Here is a 16,443-nt window from a genome sequence, read left to right on the forward strand (position 1 = left end):
CACAACCTATGTGATCGCCAAATTTCTGTCAAATATATTTTCCTGTAGTAAATAATTCATTATTTGTTTAGTCATTGTTCAAGATGATCTGATCTTAGGAGCTCTGAAAAGGATTTTTCTCCCCCAGTAAGAGTAGTTCAGTAGTGGATTTGGCTGCCCTCACTGGACAAACACCTGTCAGGGATGCTTTAGGCTGATCCTGCATTCAGGAGGGGGTTGGACTTGATGGCCTGTGTGGCCCCTTCCAGCTCTGAGATTCTAAAACAACTTCACTGATTTGCCTACTTGCTTTTGGGCTGTTTACAGGACTAGTTATCGCGTTGAAAGCCCTTCATAACCTGGGACTCACATATCTGAAAGACTGCCTATCTCTGAGCTTATGGGCCAGTTCCATTCCTGCCATCAGATCCTGCTGTGCCCTCTAGGATATGCATGGACCTTTTTGGTCATAACACTTATTTTGTGAAATGGCCTGCTGGGGTGGGGGTGACAGAATGCAAGGAGTGCCTCTCTTTGCCAGTTGCTAGGATAGCTTGTAAAAGTAGTTTTTCCATAGATGTTTTCAACTACTGCTAACAATGTTTAGACTACATTATTTTTTTATTTATGATACTGATATGCCAGTTGGTTTTAAGATGCCTTGAGCCATTCATGAGAAAGGTGGGACATATTATAATAGATTACAGATCAGTTTTACATGTAACCTTGATAATGGTTAGGCTTTTCCCAGGTAAAGATGGGACACATTTTATAAGCAACCGCTTTCTATCTTTTCCTTCTATCTTACTAGTTCCCTTTTTTTTTTTTTGCTTCTAATGCTTTTAATCCTCTTATTGCTACTTGTTCACAATGTTCTTTTTCCTAACTGATGTTCTGTGGTTTTCAGCTGCTAAGAACTGTTTCAGGGAAAGGATCAAACACTGCAACCTAATCTACCACTTTTGTCTGAAATGGTGCCATGAGGGCCAGTGCCAACTGTGGTGATACTGTACCTTTTTGTACTTGCAGTTCATGCCATGACAAAGGTTACCATGGCTGTTCTCCTGATGCATGCAAGTAGCACAAGACTTATAAAAGCCAAGTCCCTACCTCGGAATCTGTAATTTTCTAAACAGCACTCATGATAGCTATGATATGTAGTTAATCTTGAGGCCAATGTTTTGGCACTTGAACAAGCTGCACCTTATAGACTGAATAATCAGTAGTGAGAGCAGCTTCAATCCTGGTGCAGGGGGAAAAATGCACCATTAACTTTAAACAAAGATTGAAGCTCCATTCCCTCCCCTACCCCACTTGTTCTTATTCATGTGTGTCAGAATTTCTACTGATAAATCAGATGTTCTAGGACTTACTCCTTTAAGGATTAAAACACTGGGGATCAGTGTCCAGACAACCATATGTATAATAGTTGCTAAAAAAAAAAACAGGGCAGAGAGGAGGTTAACTCTACTTAATTGGAACCCCTCCCAACTGATTTAAACACTGGGAAGGAAAAAGACTGGTATGATATTGTGCTTCAAAGCAGCCTGAGGGGAATAGCAAATAGGAAGAGTTAAAACCCTTATTTACTCATGGCTGATTTTTGCAGCTTAATTAGACATCTAGGGCTCTGGAGATAGTGTAGTTTGGCCCCAAGAAAACTTAAATCACTGTTGCCATTAGTCAGCGGCAACATCTATTGGGGAAAAAATCTTCAATGTTACACAGATCAAGGAGAAAGATAGGAGCCTAGAGCTTCCTGTTCCAGCTCAGGACTTTGAATCTCATGATCCACCTTTAAGATTTAACCTACATACTTCTGGCTTAAGGCCTTTCCAGCTGTTAAAAGTCTCATGCAAAGCTATTATGCTCCAATATACTTTCAGATCATATAACTAGGAAGTGCCATTGATTTGGGATATAGTAAAAAAATACATTAACTAGAGGGAAAACATGTTTTCCTAACAATAAAATCTCAGTTGTGATGCTGGGGAAAATCTGACGTCTGTAGTAACTAGTTTTTATCGAATTAGACATTTATCCAGGCAGAGGAAGAAAGAAATCTTATATTCTACTAAGTAAAGTTTAGCCCAAAGAAACTTTGTCCCACCTTCGACCTAAAGTAGGCTACCACCCAGTTAAACTTTTGCTTTTTAACATCCATTTGCAATAGATGCAAGTACTTGGAGCTGTGCATTTAAAGTAGTCCCCTTCCCCCTCAGCTTGTCGTTTCAACCACAACAGTAAATTTGTTTTTATTTTGAAAGCAAATTCGGAAACAGTTTACAAAAACTGACAAAACATGAAAATATTTTCAAACCAGGTTCATCTTTGGTTGCTTATTGCAGATCCAGTAAAACATACCACTTCTGTAGTTCAGAAAAAAGTCAGACAAGGTAAATCAACATAAAAACCAAGATTTGCTTTCTTTACACTTTCATAAATATCTGCAGTATTAGAAAAAGTTGTTTTGCAAAGATTCTTTTCTGGCAGTGTTAAATTATGCACAGGTTACAAACTTCTTCCTAAGCTTTAATGACAAAGTATAGCTATTTACAGATTGCAAATATTAAGACATAAAATTCCTTCATAAATATGAAAATAGATCTTGCAAAGATCTTTAAACCTTAATCAAATATTTGGCTGCCCCAAAGGTTATTTTTGCATAGAAATGTAGTGACATGCAGTATAAACAGCAGCATTAAGTGCAAAGAGGAATTATTCAAGTGTCTGTAGTTAAACTGGCAAGAACTACCAGTGTTCATGGACAAAATACAGCAACAAAGAATAAACCTATCGTACCCCTATCTTTTGCTGGGGCAGCAATTTAGACATACATTTATTCACACAGCCTTCTTTCACCAATCAGCCACAGGTATAGCTTCTAACATATTTAATAACTAATATCAAAAGAGTGAGTGAATTAAAACAGACCGGGTAGCTTATAAAAAGCAAAATGCATCTTTGTCAGCAAATCAAACACATGATAAAAGCAAAAGAATCACTACTATGTTGTATAAAGCAGACGGGCTGGCTTCATTCTGCACGGAGTACAGTTAATAGCCAGCAGCTGCTTTGCAATACTGGAGAGAAACATAGGACAAGAGGTTCTTAGCATGTTTCCCAAGAGGGCAGTATACAGTCAGTTTTAACCACTCCATGGCCAAGGAATTCGCTTTCACCTGGACACTAGAATGTCAATCACTTTTTACTACTTGGAGGAATGGGAAGACATTGTACTTTCTGTATGAGGATAAGGGACTCAAGTCTTCCACCAACATACATATACATACAGAAGCATAATTAGAACACTTGTTCAAACCAAGGGTGTCCCACTTGCTCTAACCTTGGCAGAACAGTGAGAGCACAGGGAGCGTAGGTAAAGCTACAGAGTTAAGATAGTCCACAGGGCAAATGATTAAGTGTGGACTCTCTTCCACAGCCTGTGAAACAGATCGAAATGCTGAAGTCTCTCACAATCCATTAACCAATCCAAAATTAAACTTCTGTTTAATGGGCAATGTAATACACATTTCAAAATGTTCATCAAGCATCTACTTGGCAATTCAGTTATTTACCAACCTGCCACTTTTATTCTGTAAATCAAAAAGATGCATATGGATAGTACTTGTAAGAATTCTTTCTGGTCCACCCTGAGAGGCAACAGATTGGAAAAACTAGACTATTATGGGGCTATTTTAAAAATTAGCAGTCATTCTTCATTCCAGAGATAAGTTCTGAAGGAGCTGCCCAAAACTGCCCAGGACAAAGTAAGCACAGAGGTTGGCTACCTGTTCCTAAACATGCCAGGTTCTGTCAAAAGTCCCCAAATTATTGCTTGCTGCTTTGAAAAGCTTTCACCAGAGCTCTCTGTGAACATCAGGAGGCAGCACTGCTCTTAATTTCTTCCCCCCAGGGGAGCTTTTATCAGCCTGCTGTGTTAAAGCCATGAAACAGAGTCGAACTTCAATGACAGACTAAATGTTCAGAAAATAAAAATTCGTATGGACTCTTTGCATTGCATTATTTGTACAGCCAGCCAAAGTCAAACCTTATTTCTTCAGAATACCAGGTGCTTATGAAAGTTACAAAAAACATAAATGTAGACTAATCTATACACACCTCTGTAGTAGGGCTAGGGTCTGTATTTCCAATGCTCAAGTAAACAGGTGCACTCACAGCTGGGATTTTAAGAGCACACCCCTGGTTTCCTTTGTTAAAGATGTGATGGTCACATGCCTTGTTCCTTCTCTATCACAGAAGGTGCTGACTGGTGGTGCCAGGAAAACCTAGTGGGATTTTGTGTTTTGCAATGAAACTGCCACAGTCAAGAGCAGTCAGCACAAGCTGCGCTTTTTCCAACTGGACAAGGAGTGCCTTAAGTAAGAGTCTGAACTGTTCACTTTCAGCATTTAAAATCATATGGGAAGAGGTAGAAAGCTTAGATGTTGCAGCCTAGTCTGAGCTTATTGTATGGATACAAGGGAACTTGGGATTTTAAGTGCTATGAACTTGTCATTACATCAGAGAAAGAAGAAACTAAATTTGAGCCAGGGTACTGCTAACTTCAAGCCTGTTAAGATCCCGAGCCAGAAGATATTTATAGCTGCTCAGCAAGTGCTAGGGAGAAAGTGAAAGTTATAGATATTTCAGAAGGGAAGTTCTGGCAAGTTTAGAAGAATTCTTTCAATGGAAGCAAAAGCATACACATGCGCCCACACACACACACACACACGCACACACACACACACAAGAATGGCTTCTAAGCCTGGGCAGACCAAGGATCCCACCATCTTTCCTATGAATTATTGCCCTTGCATTGCTCCAGACATCCCAGAGATGTGGTTCACCCTTTCTCCCTACAATTGCCTCCTGAGGTAAGCTGAGGGATCGTTCTGCTATAAGTACTTCCATATATGTAGTCTCTCTCCAAATAAATGTTTTGCAACCTCCAAACTAGTTGCTACAACTTGCTAGAACATTTTTACATTGGTTTTAGCTTTCTAAGGTAGTGGAAGGAGTGTGTCGCTCTGGTTAGACTTTTAAATGTCACATTTTGACTGTTCACTTACTGCTGCTGGTGTATTTGATGATGGTGAAGAAACTTGATTTGATGTGTCACTATCTACTACCTCAAACAGAGATACTTCTCGGCCCAGCTGTGAGGAAGGGTTAACACTGTACAGTTTGGAAGACTCCAACCTAGTCGAAGACATGTTCCTTTGTGTTTCATCTTCCACCTCCATATCTTCAGAGGTTATACAGCTCATGAACGCATCTGAGGGTTTATCTTCTGAATGGATGACATTCTGTACCAAGATATCCTCCACATTCTGGGAGTCTTGTAGAATTTGCCCTGTGGGCTTTCTGAATTCTGGCTCCTCAACTGAATTTTTCACTGGATAGAACCCATTTTCATCCTGGGGTTCTAGTCCATCAGAACAGTCCATCTCTTCTTCTTGCACAGGAGGAGGAGAATCCAGCCTATGCAATTTGGCCTGAAAAGGAGGGATCTCAGACACTCCATATTTACTGCTGCTCAATAACTTTTGTCGCACCTCAACCCCTAGCTGGCTTGGATCGCACCTGCCAACTGTTGAAGACAGATCCCCGAATGTGTTATATTCTTTGTGCATGAGTTCAGGAGAGACAGGAAGTGATCTACAACGTCGCCAAGGGAGGAAAGTGGGTTCCTGCCAATCAGTGCTGAAGGTCTGCCTTAGCTGAGGCTGGCTCATCTTCAGGCATCCTCCTGCCTCTTGGGAGTGCAAGTCAAATACAAGTGATATTACAGATTTGCTTGGCATGTCAAAAAATTTGACTTTCCCCCCTTTCAGGTCTTCTCTAGCATTGAAAGGGTTGACTTTCCGGCTTCCCCCTTTACTTGGTGTGTAGTAGGGATCCTGGACATTTATCTTTTGACAAGGCTTACGGGAGAAGATGTCTGACTGACTGCGTGATAGCCAAATGTTACGCCGTGGACGTGGTGACTTTGGAGGAATCTTGTCATCCAGTGAACTTAGCCTTTTAACTCCTTGTCCTCTCTCTAGAAATCCTAAATGAGAAAGGAAGGGATTAAAAAAAATAGATTTTTAAAGCCAAGGATGACGTTAGTAGCTAGGCTGGAATCATACAACCACCAATGCACATGTGACATTTGTACATTACAGCCCTCCACAAACATATGTGCTTGGGATATGCAAAAACTTGCACATGGAATCCAGTATCAGAAGTGCCTCTTAGTCCCTAAATCCATTTTTCCTCAGAATAAATTGAAATGAGCAATCTACTATTCTAAAAATACCTATACATTATTTACATTTCAAACCTTCCAAATACTGATGTTGTCTCTAATTGTTTGTGCCCACTCAAAATCTTAATCTAAGATGCAAAGTTTTCCATATTCAGTATGTATAGGCCCTTTGAGAGGAATGCAGTCAATGACACGTGTGTTATATTTTGTCTTCGAAGTCTTCTGCAAGCCTCTTCTCCTGTGTTCCCCCACCCATGGTTCTATGTGCATTAGTGGGTTATTCCCAAGAGCATATGTTTAGGAGGACACTTACAATTAAATAAGGCTATAGTACAAACCTATGGTACTACAAAGGCAGATGCTTTCAACATGTGAGGTTTCCCTAGAGTAAAGACACCCCATGTTGTGAAAGGTGAAGACAAAGCAGCAATACTTCCCTGTGGAAGTGAAGGAGTTATATTCCACATCAGCCTTGAAATAGCACATTGTCCTGTGCAGAAACTAGGAGACACAGCAGTTGGGCTTTGGGGAAAAATCTGTTAAATACATTTAAATAAGGCATCACTAAACAAAGTAAATACAAACAAATCATTACGGGTTAATGGAAAGCAGTTATCTAGCGGAATTTCTATCTTAACATTTAGAAATATACAAATACTAGTGTTTCTATTCTAGTCTCCTTAAGTACACCAGATGGCACTGTGATGCTTCAAAAAAGTCATAGTCTAAACACTTGCTGAGTTTTGCTCTATTCTCTGCATTTCTGGGACTTAAAAAAAAACTACAGTTAATGAGCACCACTCCAGAAGCACCTCACAGGAGCTCCATATGGCCATATCCATTCTGTGTCAGGGGCAGCTCTGCACATTATAGCTGTGGTCACATGGTCATTTTGATCGGGTTTCACTGCTGTTTCCTCCCACTTTTAAAGAAATCGCTGACCAGATGGGCTGATCCGTCTCCCGCACCGAAGCTGGCTCACTCCCGCAATGCTCCCGGTTCTCTCCCATGTTTTCTTGCACCAGAAAAATCAAGTACTTTCTGGGTAATTGCGCTTTGAATCCGTGATTTCGCCGATGTGGACAGCCATCTCTTGCAATGATTGCGCTTAGGGTCGTCTGACCGTTCTTCGTGCAATGAGGTCCCCCCCCCCCAAGCTTCTGCCTTTGAGCACATGAGCAATGTAAACATTCAAGCGCATATCCAGCACTTGGTAGTACATTGTGGGTTCATTTTGTTAGGAGGGAGGGAGGGAGCCCCTGGTGCCAGGGGGCGGAGCGCCCAGCTTGCCAGTAGTGTCGGGCCAGGAGGCGGCGTGGAAAGTTGCTGGGGGGAGGTGGGTGGGTGGGGAAGTGCTGGGCGGGCTGGCAGGCGAGCAGGTGGCAGAGCCTGCCCCAAGGAGTCCACGAAGCTGTGGCGTTAGGAGGGAGGGAGCCCCTGGCACCAGGGAGCAGAGTGCACCCAGCTTGCCAGCAGCGTCGGGCTGGGGCTAATCAGGCAGCAGGACGCGGTATTGAAGGTTGCTGGGGGGGGGAGGTGAGCGGGCGGCGGAGAGGGTTTTTTCCCCAAGCTTCTGCCTTTGGGCGCATGAGCAATTCAATATTTAAACATTCAAGTGCACATCCAGCGCTTGGTAGTATGTTGTGGGTTCATTTTGTTAGGAGGGAGGGAGGGAGCCCCTGGTGCCAGGGAGCGGAGCGCGGCAAGCTTGCCAGCAGGCATTGAATTGAAAGCTGCAGCAGGCAGTTCCTCTGGTGCTGATGGCCAGTGACTTCGAAGTGGTGGCTCCAGAACTTGCCTAGACATGACCTGGCACAGACAACAATAGGATATGTGGGGGGGGGGGGGGGGGCGAGCGGGCGGCGGAGAGAGACACAGGGGCCAGCAGTGTTCCACCCGCCTGGCATTTATTATTTATTATTTGTTTGCTGTTGGGGGGGGGCCTGCAAAAAACAAGTGAGTACAGCAAGTCGGCCGTGTGCATTTGCACATGCGCAAAGCAAGTTTAAAAAAAAACTCGTGCCGCTATCTAGACAGTGCCCAGAGTCTCATCGCGCAATGCTTGCGGTTCTGGGAGGGATGTGTGATCATCCCAACCCAGAAAAAAATATTCTGGATCAAATTTATAGCGGGAACAAATCGCAATTAGCTTGCTGTGTGACCACAGCCTAATTTCCACTGAGCAGAAGATGATTCCAGTGCTGCATTGAATTGGGAAGCCAGGAAGTCTGCTTAGTTTTCTGTTTTCGCAGAATTCTCCTGAAAATATTTCCTTTGGGTTAAGATAAGAGGAAAATGATTCAAAGCAAAGTAATTCAAATTAGTTTAAAAATGTGGAATAAATTAGTTATTCTCTGAGCATGATATTACAACTCAATATAACTAAACGTGTGGTTTGGAAGGTTTCGAAAGTTGGTCCAACTGGTTTTTGCATTTTTCCTACAAATAAATGGTGTTATACTATAATATGAATAATGGGTTGGATCCTACCAGCTTTTCCACTGAGGCAAGAGGAAGGAAAGGCAATCTTACAGGACTGTTCTCCTCACTGCAGCCCTGTCCTATGTGGCTTTTTGCAAACAGAGGTCCCTTGATCCCTGGAACAGCCTTTTCAGAAGTCAGAGAGGAGCCCTGCCCTCCCTCTTGTACCAATGGAAAAGCTCAAAGGAGCTAAGTAAATATAAACAAAACTGAGAGAAAGAAAACCTTCATTTTCTCCAGTACTTAAAGAAAATGAATGTAAATGTTGGATCCAACACTTGTTTTCTGCCCATTGAAAGGCAGTTCTGTTGGTGAAGGGGATAGTGGGCAATTCGTTCCCATTCCCCCTCCAACTGCAGACTCCTTTAAAGCACCTACTGCTGTCTGGGGTGGGGTTGGGGCTGAATTGTGGAGGCAATGTTTTTGTGGGGGAGGGGTGTACAGTAGAAGGGACTAAAGTTCTGTTTGGCAACCGATGCTCCGCTCACAGTACTCTGGATTCAGCCTCAAATAATTTAGATTGTTCTTCAAGACCCCTGTCATAAATTGGAATGATTCCATGAAACCATACAGATAATTTTCTGATAATGCTCTAAAGGAGGGGTGTCGAACTCATTTATTATGTGGGCTGGATCTGACATAAATGGGACCTTGTTGGGCCGGGCCATGTGTGTCATAAAATGTAATGCCAGGTAGCAGAGATATAAACTTTATAAAGGACACAAACACAAAGGGTGGGGTTTTTCCCCCTTAAAATAAAAACATGCTTAAAACATTAGCACTCTTGCAATATTTTGTTTATTTAACAGTGTCTGATAACTGACACCTCTTGCTCTGAATTATTGCATTAAAATGTCTATGCTATTGCAATCTTGAGTATGCTGTTCAGGTGTGTATCTATAAGCTGCAAGTCTACAATGACGCAGCAGCAGCAGCAGAATTGCAAGAAGCAGCAGAAGACAGCCAGTTGCACTGCGGGCCTGATAGAAGCACTCCAGGGGTCTGATCTGGCCCCCGGGATGCATGTTTGACACCCCTGCTCTAATGCCTGTTATTTGACTGTAGTCAAACTCCAAAATGTATATGAAGTAATGTCAGGAGATGCCAGATGAATTAATCTAGGAGAAAATAATTCAAACTTTTAAAAATATGTTAAATGAAATTACTTTAAAGTAAGGCTTTGTTAACTAATACAATGAAAATTGGAAAGGTAATTGTAGCACTAATGATAGAAAATGCTGGAATGGTCGTGGAAGGCTGTATCTACATGTGGTGGTATTACTTCATAACTAAATCTTTTAGAATTCTAAAAATCAAGTAATTCAAAATGTTACTGGATGAGCCCTATATCAGCATGCTTTGGGTATCTTACTGGTGTCCCGCTCCGGGGGTCGCGGACCGCGAGCGGCAGACCTCAAAACCCCCGTCAATCCTTGGAGAGTCCCCGCGACCCGTCTTACCCGAGGAAGAACCACCCGGAGAGACGGAGCAGCCCGACCATCCGGCGGCGGAGGGGGGAGGCACAGCCTCATCCACGGCACCCTGCGCCAGCCGCGCCAGAGGACGGGACCAGGGCTCGAGAAGCTGCCGCTGGGAAGACGAGCAGGACGATGTGGCCAGCGGGCTGGGAGCGAGCCCCGAGAGGCTGGAGCAGCAGGGCGGCGCCAGCGGCGTGGCACATAGGCCACCAAGGTCGGCGGCGGTATACCAATGCCCACCCGGGAACGCCCTACCGGCGCCTCTGCTTATAAGGAGGGGCGGGGCCCAAGCCAAAGGGGCGGTCCCGGATGTGGGGAAAGGGTAATAAAAGGCGGGATGAAGAGAGGGCCGGGGAGGAGAAGAACGCTGGGACTAGGAAAGAGAGAGAGAGTGGAGAAGTGAAGGAGACAGAGAGAGAGAGTGGGAAAGCCGTCACAGCGTGCGGGCAGAGGGACACCCAGGGTGCTCTTAAACCATGTCCCCTGCCGGTCTGAGGCCTTTCTCTCCCCCCTTTTTCGAACTCTCCTGCCTCCTGGACCACCCGTCTAGCCGGTGCTCGACGTTTTACTTCAGCAATACGGCCATCAGAGGTGCTACTCCACGGATAAAGGGGGAGCGCGACAACTGGATTGTATTAACAATGAACTAGTAAGCAATTATCTCAGTATATGTTGGAAATAAGTCAAAAGTTATTATTTTTAACAAAAAAGAGAAGGTAGATGGAATAAATATTGGGAAAGCTGGGAGTCCTTCACTGCATAACAGAAATAAGGGAAAAATCAAGCAAAGGATTTGGGACATCGAACTTCCACACCATGTATGTTTGGTTGCAAAATACCATCACTTGAGAAATGAGAAACTGGTGTTTATTTATTGATTCCTGAATACTGGATAGCTTTCACTCTGGACCATCTCAATGTTCTTCCACCCACTTTATGAGAAGAGAGATACCGTGCTGTACCACTACAGCATTTATGCCCTTGCATTACTGGTGCAGTTTGGTGTAGTGGTTAAGTGCGCGGACTCTAATCTGGGAGAACCGGGTTTGATTCCCCACTCCTCCACTTGCACCTGGCTGGATGACCTTGGGCAAGCCATAACTCTGGCACAGCTGTTCTTGAAAAAGAGCAGTTTCTACCAGAGCTCTCTCAGCCCTACCTACCTCACAGGGTGTCTGTTGTGGGGAGGGGAAGGGGAAGGGAAAGGAGCTTGTAAGCCGCTCTGAGACTCCGAGTGAAGGGTGGGGTATAAATCCAATCTCTTCTTCTTCTACTGGGGAAATTGAGAAGGTTGGACATATGCTGCTATACTGCCTCTTCTATAATGACCTTAGATATGTCTTTATTACACCCATCCTCCAAAAAATCCCGGGAAGATTGGAGGAATGGTATATCTCCTTTCTTCTTGCAGAGCTTGAATCTGAAACCTCATATAAGAGTTGCCAGATTCTCTGCAGCTGCCAGAGTCTACTGAGGTATAGTGCTGATTTAGTGATCTCTCTCTCTCTCAATGGAAAATTGTACATATATTCTGATAACTTCTCTGTGAATGCATGTTTTATTCTGTTTGTCCATGACTATAATTTATTATTGATTGATTGAAGATAAAGCAAATATGCGCTCATTATCTAATGAAATCTGACTTCATTAGAACACTGTTTGTATTTTGTTATTTAGCAGTAAAAATGTTATTTTACAGTCCTTGCTTTTGTAATCATTTTGTGTTCTCCTTTTTGCAATTCCTACCTTTGGAAACGGAGATGGGTTTTCTTTCTGTACTGTCAAGATTTAAGAGCTTCCTCTCTCTTTCAGCCTCTTCATTTTTCAAGCAGCTTAGCATCTCCTCCAGTGTCTTTACAATGTCCACAAATGAAGGCCGTAGTGTTGGGTCCATCTATGAAAAAAACGGATAAGCAAATTGCATTTATCTTTTTCAGCTAAAGCAGGTGAGGCAGATGTTCTCTACAAATGTTTGAGAGCCATAATGGGCCTTATAAGTAATAAATAGATGGTATTTTTACCCAGTGAAGTTAGCTAAATTTAACAGGTTATTGACAAACACTTGTTGGAAGTGTAAACACAATATTGGATCCTACTACCATATGTGGTGGACCTGTGGTAAAGCACAATCCTTCTGGAAAATGATTCAAAAAATGATTCAAGACATTGTATTAATCCCGATACCTCTTAAATCAGAACTGTTTCTCCTGAACTTAATCCCAGAGAATTTTGTAAAAATCGATAAAATAATAATATTGCATTGTGTGACCGCGGCTAGAATAGTGTACACGAGATATTGGAAACTAGATGTTATACCGGGTAAAGATGAATTTGTGTATAAATTGTTAAATGTAGTAGAAATGAACAGACTGACAAATATCTTAAAAGGTAAAGAGGGGAAAGAGTTTGAAGAGACTTGGTCAAAATGTATAACTGGATGAAAATATTAACTAAAGGTTTAGTTTATACTTATATTGTTTAAAAGAAGAACTGTGGTTGTTTCTGTATTCAAATTATGTTACAAGCGTTTGATGGAATATCGTTCGAAAATAAATAAAACTGAAATGGCAAAAAAAAGAAGAGGAAAGAACTAAGAAACTGAAGTCCTGTCCCATGCTGTTCTCACTAATTCAGCCAACAGGAGAGTCAGGAATCAGCAGCTTCTGGATTGCGATGCAGTCCCCCAAAAGATAAGATGAAGTATGAGGTGTTATAAATTTATGTCCATTGATGGAGGCTCATGTACCATCTTTGACACCTTTAACCACTTTCAGCTGATACACCAAGCAGCTTCTTTTCTCTTGAATACCAAGATTGGGCCACTTTTTATTTTGATAATTCATATTCATATCCCATCTCTCCCTATAAACATCTTCAAAGTGGTTTACAATATAAAACAAAATATTATAAGAAAAATTGCATTAACTAAAAAATCATCAGAATAAGATTAAAATTCCAGGTAAATTGGTAGAAAATGTTATCAAAGGCAAAACTGTTAAACACGCAGAAGAATGAGCCTTGCTGAAAAGAAAACAACATGACCTGCCTCACCAACCTCTTTGAATTCTCTGAGAGAATCAACAAGCATGTAGACAGGAGTGAACTGAGAGACACTTGGGTGGATCCAGCCAGCTTTTCCTCTGGTGAAAGAGGTAGTGGAGGATCCCCTTTGAACATGAAAAAGGCTATGCGGGAACTCATGGGACCAGCATGACGAAAATATATGTGCAATGGAGGCTATAGGAAAGAGGGAAAGTATGTGAGAATGAACAAAAGGCTGGATGGATCCAACCCTTTGTGTATGTGAGAATTTCAAAGAGCACTTTAAAAGTTTCACCAAAGGTTTCTGAGTAAGCTTAACATTAATGATATAAGAGGGCATGTCCTTTTACAGATTTGTGACTGGTTAAATGACACTGCATTGTTCAAGGATGGTGAAAACTTGAGGGGATTGTGTGGAGTTCCTAAAAGGATTTCTCCAGATTGGGTGAATGGACAATGAAATTCAATGTAAGTAAATCCACAGTGATGAATTCTGGGACCCCTCCCCCCCAATTTTACATATCCACTGATGGGGGCACAATTGATGGTGATAGGCCATGAAAAAGACCTTGGAGTTGTGATTTATAGCTCACTGAAAACATTGACTAAGCATGCAACAGTGTTTACAAAACAAAAGGCAAACAGCATGCTAGGGATCATCAGGAAATGGAGCAAGAATAAAATTGCCAATATGCAGCTACAGTTCAGGTCACCATATCTCAAACAGCTCTTGATGAATCCAAAGAAACACCACAAAGGGCAACCAAGATTTATCAAAGGCTGGAACAGCGTCCCTTTGAGGCAAGCTAAAGTACCTGAGTATTTTTAGTTTAGAAAAAAAGGCAACTGAGAGGTAAGTAACATCACAGAGGTCTACAAAATTATGCATGGTTTGGAGTTAGTGGATGCAGAGAAACTTTTCTCCCTCTCCCACAATACTGGAAGTCAAAGTTATCCTATGATATTGGTTAGCAATACATTTAACAAAGGCAAATGGAAGTACTGCATGAAACAGTGGAAAAGACAAGGTGCCATGACAGAAAAACTCTCGTCTTTTCACATAAAGTTGAGGGACGCATACAGTGCTAGTTACTCCTAGACTGAAAGCACTTGTGTAAGCAAGCAGGAAGTCTTAGCCTTAGACTTCCAAATCCACAGTTCAATTCACTTAACTTGCCTATGCGCATTTATAATCTTAGGCTGGAGCACAAGAGGTAGTATAAGACTGTGGTATCATTCCTCATGGTATAAAATCTATTTCTTTTGTCTCAAGTTAAACCACTTTTGTAGGTGTGTAGTGGGATGAGGTAGCCTTGCTGATATTTTATACTCTCCCCCTACCCATAAGAACATTTTGTGACGACATGTGTGATAGACTGCACTTTTTAAGAGGCTCAGAAGTGCTGTACCAACAATTAAAGGACTGTGAAGAGTTAATTCTTCACAGAGCCAGAGAGCCTTGAGTGACAGGTTGCTCCAGACAATCTGATTGGTTGGCATCAGCTGAGCAAAAAAACAAACAAAAAGAAAAGTCTTGAGAGCTGGATACTGAGGAGAGTCAGTAAGATTCCTGCCTTAACTGAGATTTTCTGTGAATAGCCCTGACAGAAAAGGGTTTAGTGCTGACAGAGTAAGATTTCTAGCTTGACTGAATACAAGCTGAATTCAGCAATAGCTGAGAGCAGTTTGAACACAGACAGGAGTACTGGGGAGAGAGTTTGGCAAGGAAGTGGGTAGTAGAGAAGACTCCCAGTCAGGCCAAAGGAAAGTGGGTAGATCTAGAGAGAGAAGATTTCCTACACAGTCAAACAGGGAGAGTTATTTCTGAGGAGTGCAGAGATCCCCGGACTGGTGTGATTAGGAACTGCTTGTAGAGACCTGAAAAGTCAGTCAAACACTCAAGAAGAGTACTGGTGTTCCAAAGAAAAGGGGTACCAACCTTCTGGGCACTAAAAAGAGTCAGCAATTATACATATAAAGTGCATTAGAGTGGTTGGGGAAAGACTGGAACAAAAGCCTCTCAACATAAAGATCTAAGTAACTGTGAATAATTTCAAAACCTCTCATTAGCCTGATATGTAAGTCTGTGCTTGTAATAGTTTTACCTCAGTAATTTCAATCAATTTCACCTGACCTTTCCCTTTGATGTTAAAATAAAATCCTTTGTTATTTTTGAATTTTAAAAGCATCTCAAGTGCCATTTTGAAGGGTTCAAGTTAAAGGGCGATCCTATCCCTTCCCTCAAGTTCCTGGGCTGGGCAAATAGCCAAAATATACCTTGCTGACAGGGTGGGACAGACAAGATTTCTTCAAGGGAAGAATAAACATGTTACCAGGGCTGCTCAGTCAGTGAAGGGAAATGGAAACGGAAGGAAAATCTTGCCTCTGAGGGAAGGAAGTGGACAGGGTCCATAATAGCATGGGAGAAGAAGAAACAGATGCACTTTCTGAATGCTCCAAGATCTTAGCCAAGATATGACTGCTGATTATTTATTTATTTGATTTATATACTGCCCTCCCTGCAAGCGGGCTCTGGGCAGTTTACATCAATAGCCTAAGCAATCGTTTAGTAACAAATTAAAACAACATAAAATCACAGTTCATAAAATCACAACTGTTCAGGTGTCAGTCATATCTGTATCTAGCAGTGGTGTCCTCATGTCAAAATGGAACCAGGCGACTGGTGGTGGGGTTAGCTAGGAAAATTTATATGGTTTATGGCAGAGAGCATTTCTAGCTTTGTTCCTTATTATTACCCTTGGGATTCACTACATTTGGGAAAGAACTTTTGGTAATTTAGAATAAAGTGGCTGGTGCTAGCCAGTAAATACATCCACAAATAAATCAAGATAGCGAGTGGACAAATTCTCTGTTTCTACTCCTTCTCACATTTCTTCGGAAGGAATTTCATCTGTAAAAAACTCTCACATTTATGTTATTGAACAGGGGATTTGAGAAGCCTGAAAAACAGAATGCTTCTTGAACCATTCTTCCAAACTAGTAAAGGTCTTGGTAATGTTTTGTTTAACATTTCCAGGAGTTAGAAAGAGCCCACATTTTGCTCTCTTTGTCTCTAATATACTTACATTACAACAGTCGAAGGCCAACTGGAGGAAGTTTGGAGGACAGTCTCCCACCATGTGTTGGAAGGCATCATAATCCAAGCCAAAATTCTGCACACAGTAAAATGAAATTATAACAAGTAGAAAG

General features: G+C 42.0%; 1 protein-coding gene across 1 annotated transcript in view; it reads right to left on the reverse strand.

Moving 5' to 3' along the window:
• Window positions 1–2,626: 2,626 nt before the first annotated feature.
• The window catches only part of TESK2 (testis-specific kinase 2), a 91,376-nt gene continuing 77,559 nt past the window's right edge, over window positions 2,627–16,443 (reverse strand). The window contains exons 9-11 of the mRNA XM_015408291.1: window positions 16,320–16,406; window positions 11,938–12,085; window positions 2,627–6,034 (exon numbers count right to left, since the gene is read on the reverse strand). Coding sequence (XP_015263777.1) covers window positions 5,022–6,034; window positions 11,938–12,085; window positions 16,320–16,406 — 1,248 coding nt within the window. The 3' untranslated portion in view covers window positions 2,627–5,021. The remainder of the gene's footprint in view (window positions 6,035–11,937; window positions 12,086–16,319; window positions 16,407–16,443) is intronic.

Source organism: Gekko japonicus, unplaced genomic scaffold (assembly GCF_001447785.1).
Source record: "Gekko japonicus isolate JY-2015 unplaced genomic scaffold, Gekko_japonicus_V1.1 scaffold258, whole genome shotgun sequence".
NCBI classification, from domain to species: domain Eukaryota; kingdom Metazoa; phylum Chordata; class Lepidosauria; order Squamata; family Gekkonidae; genus Gekko; species Gekko japonicus.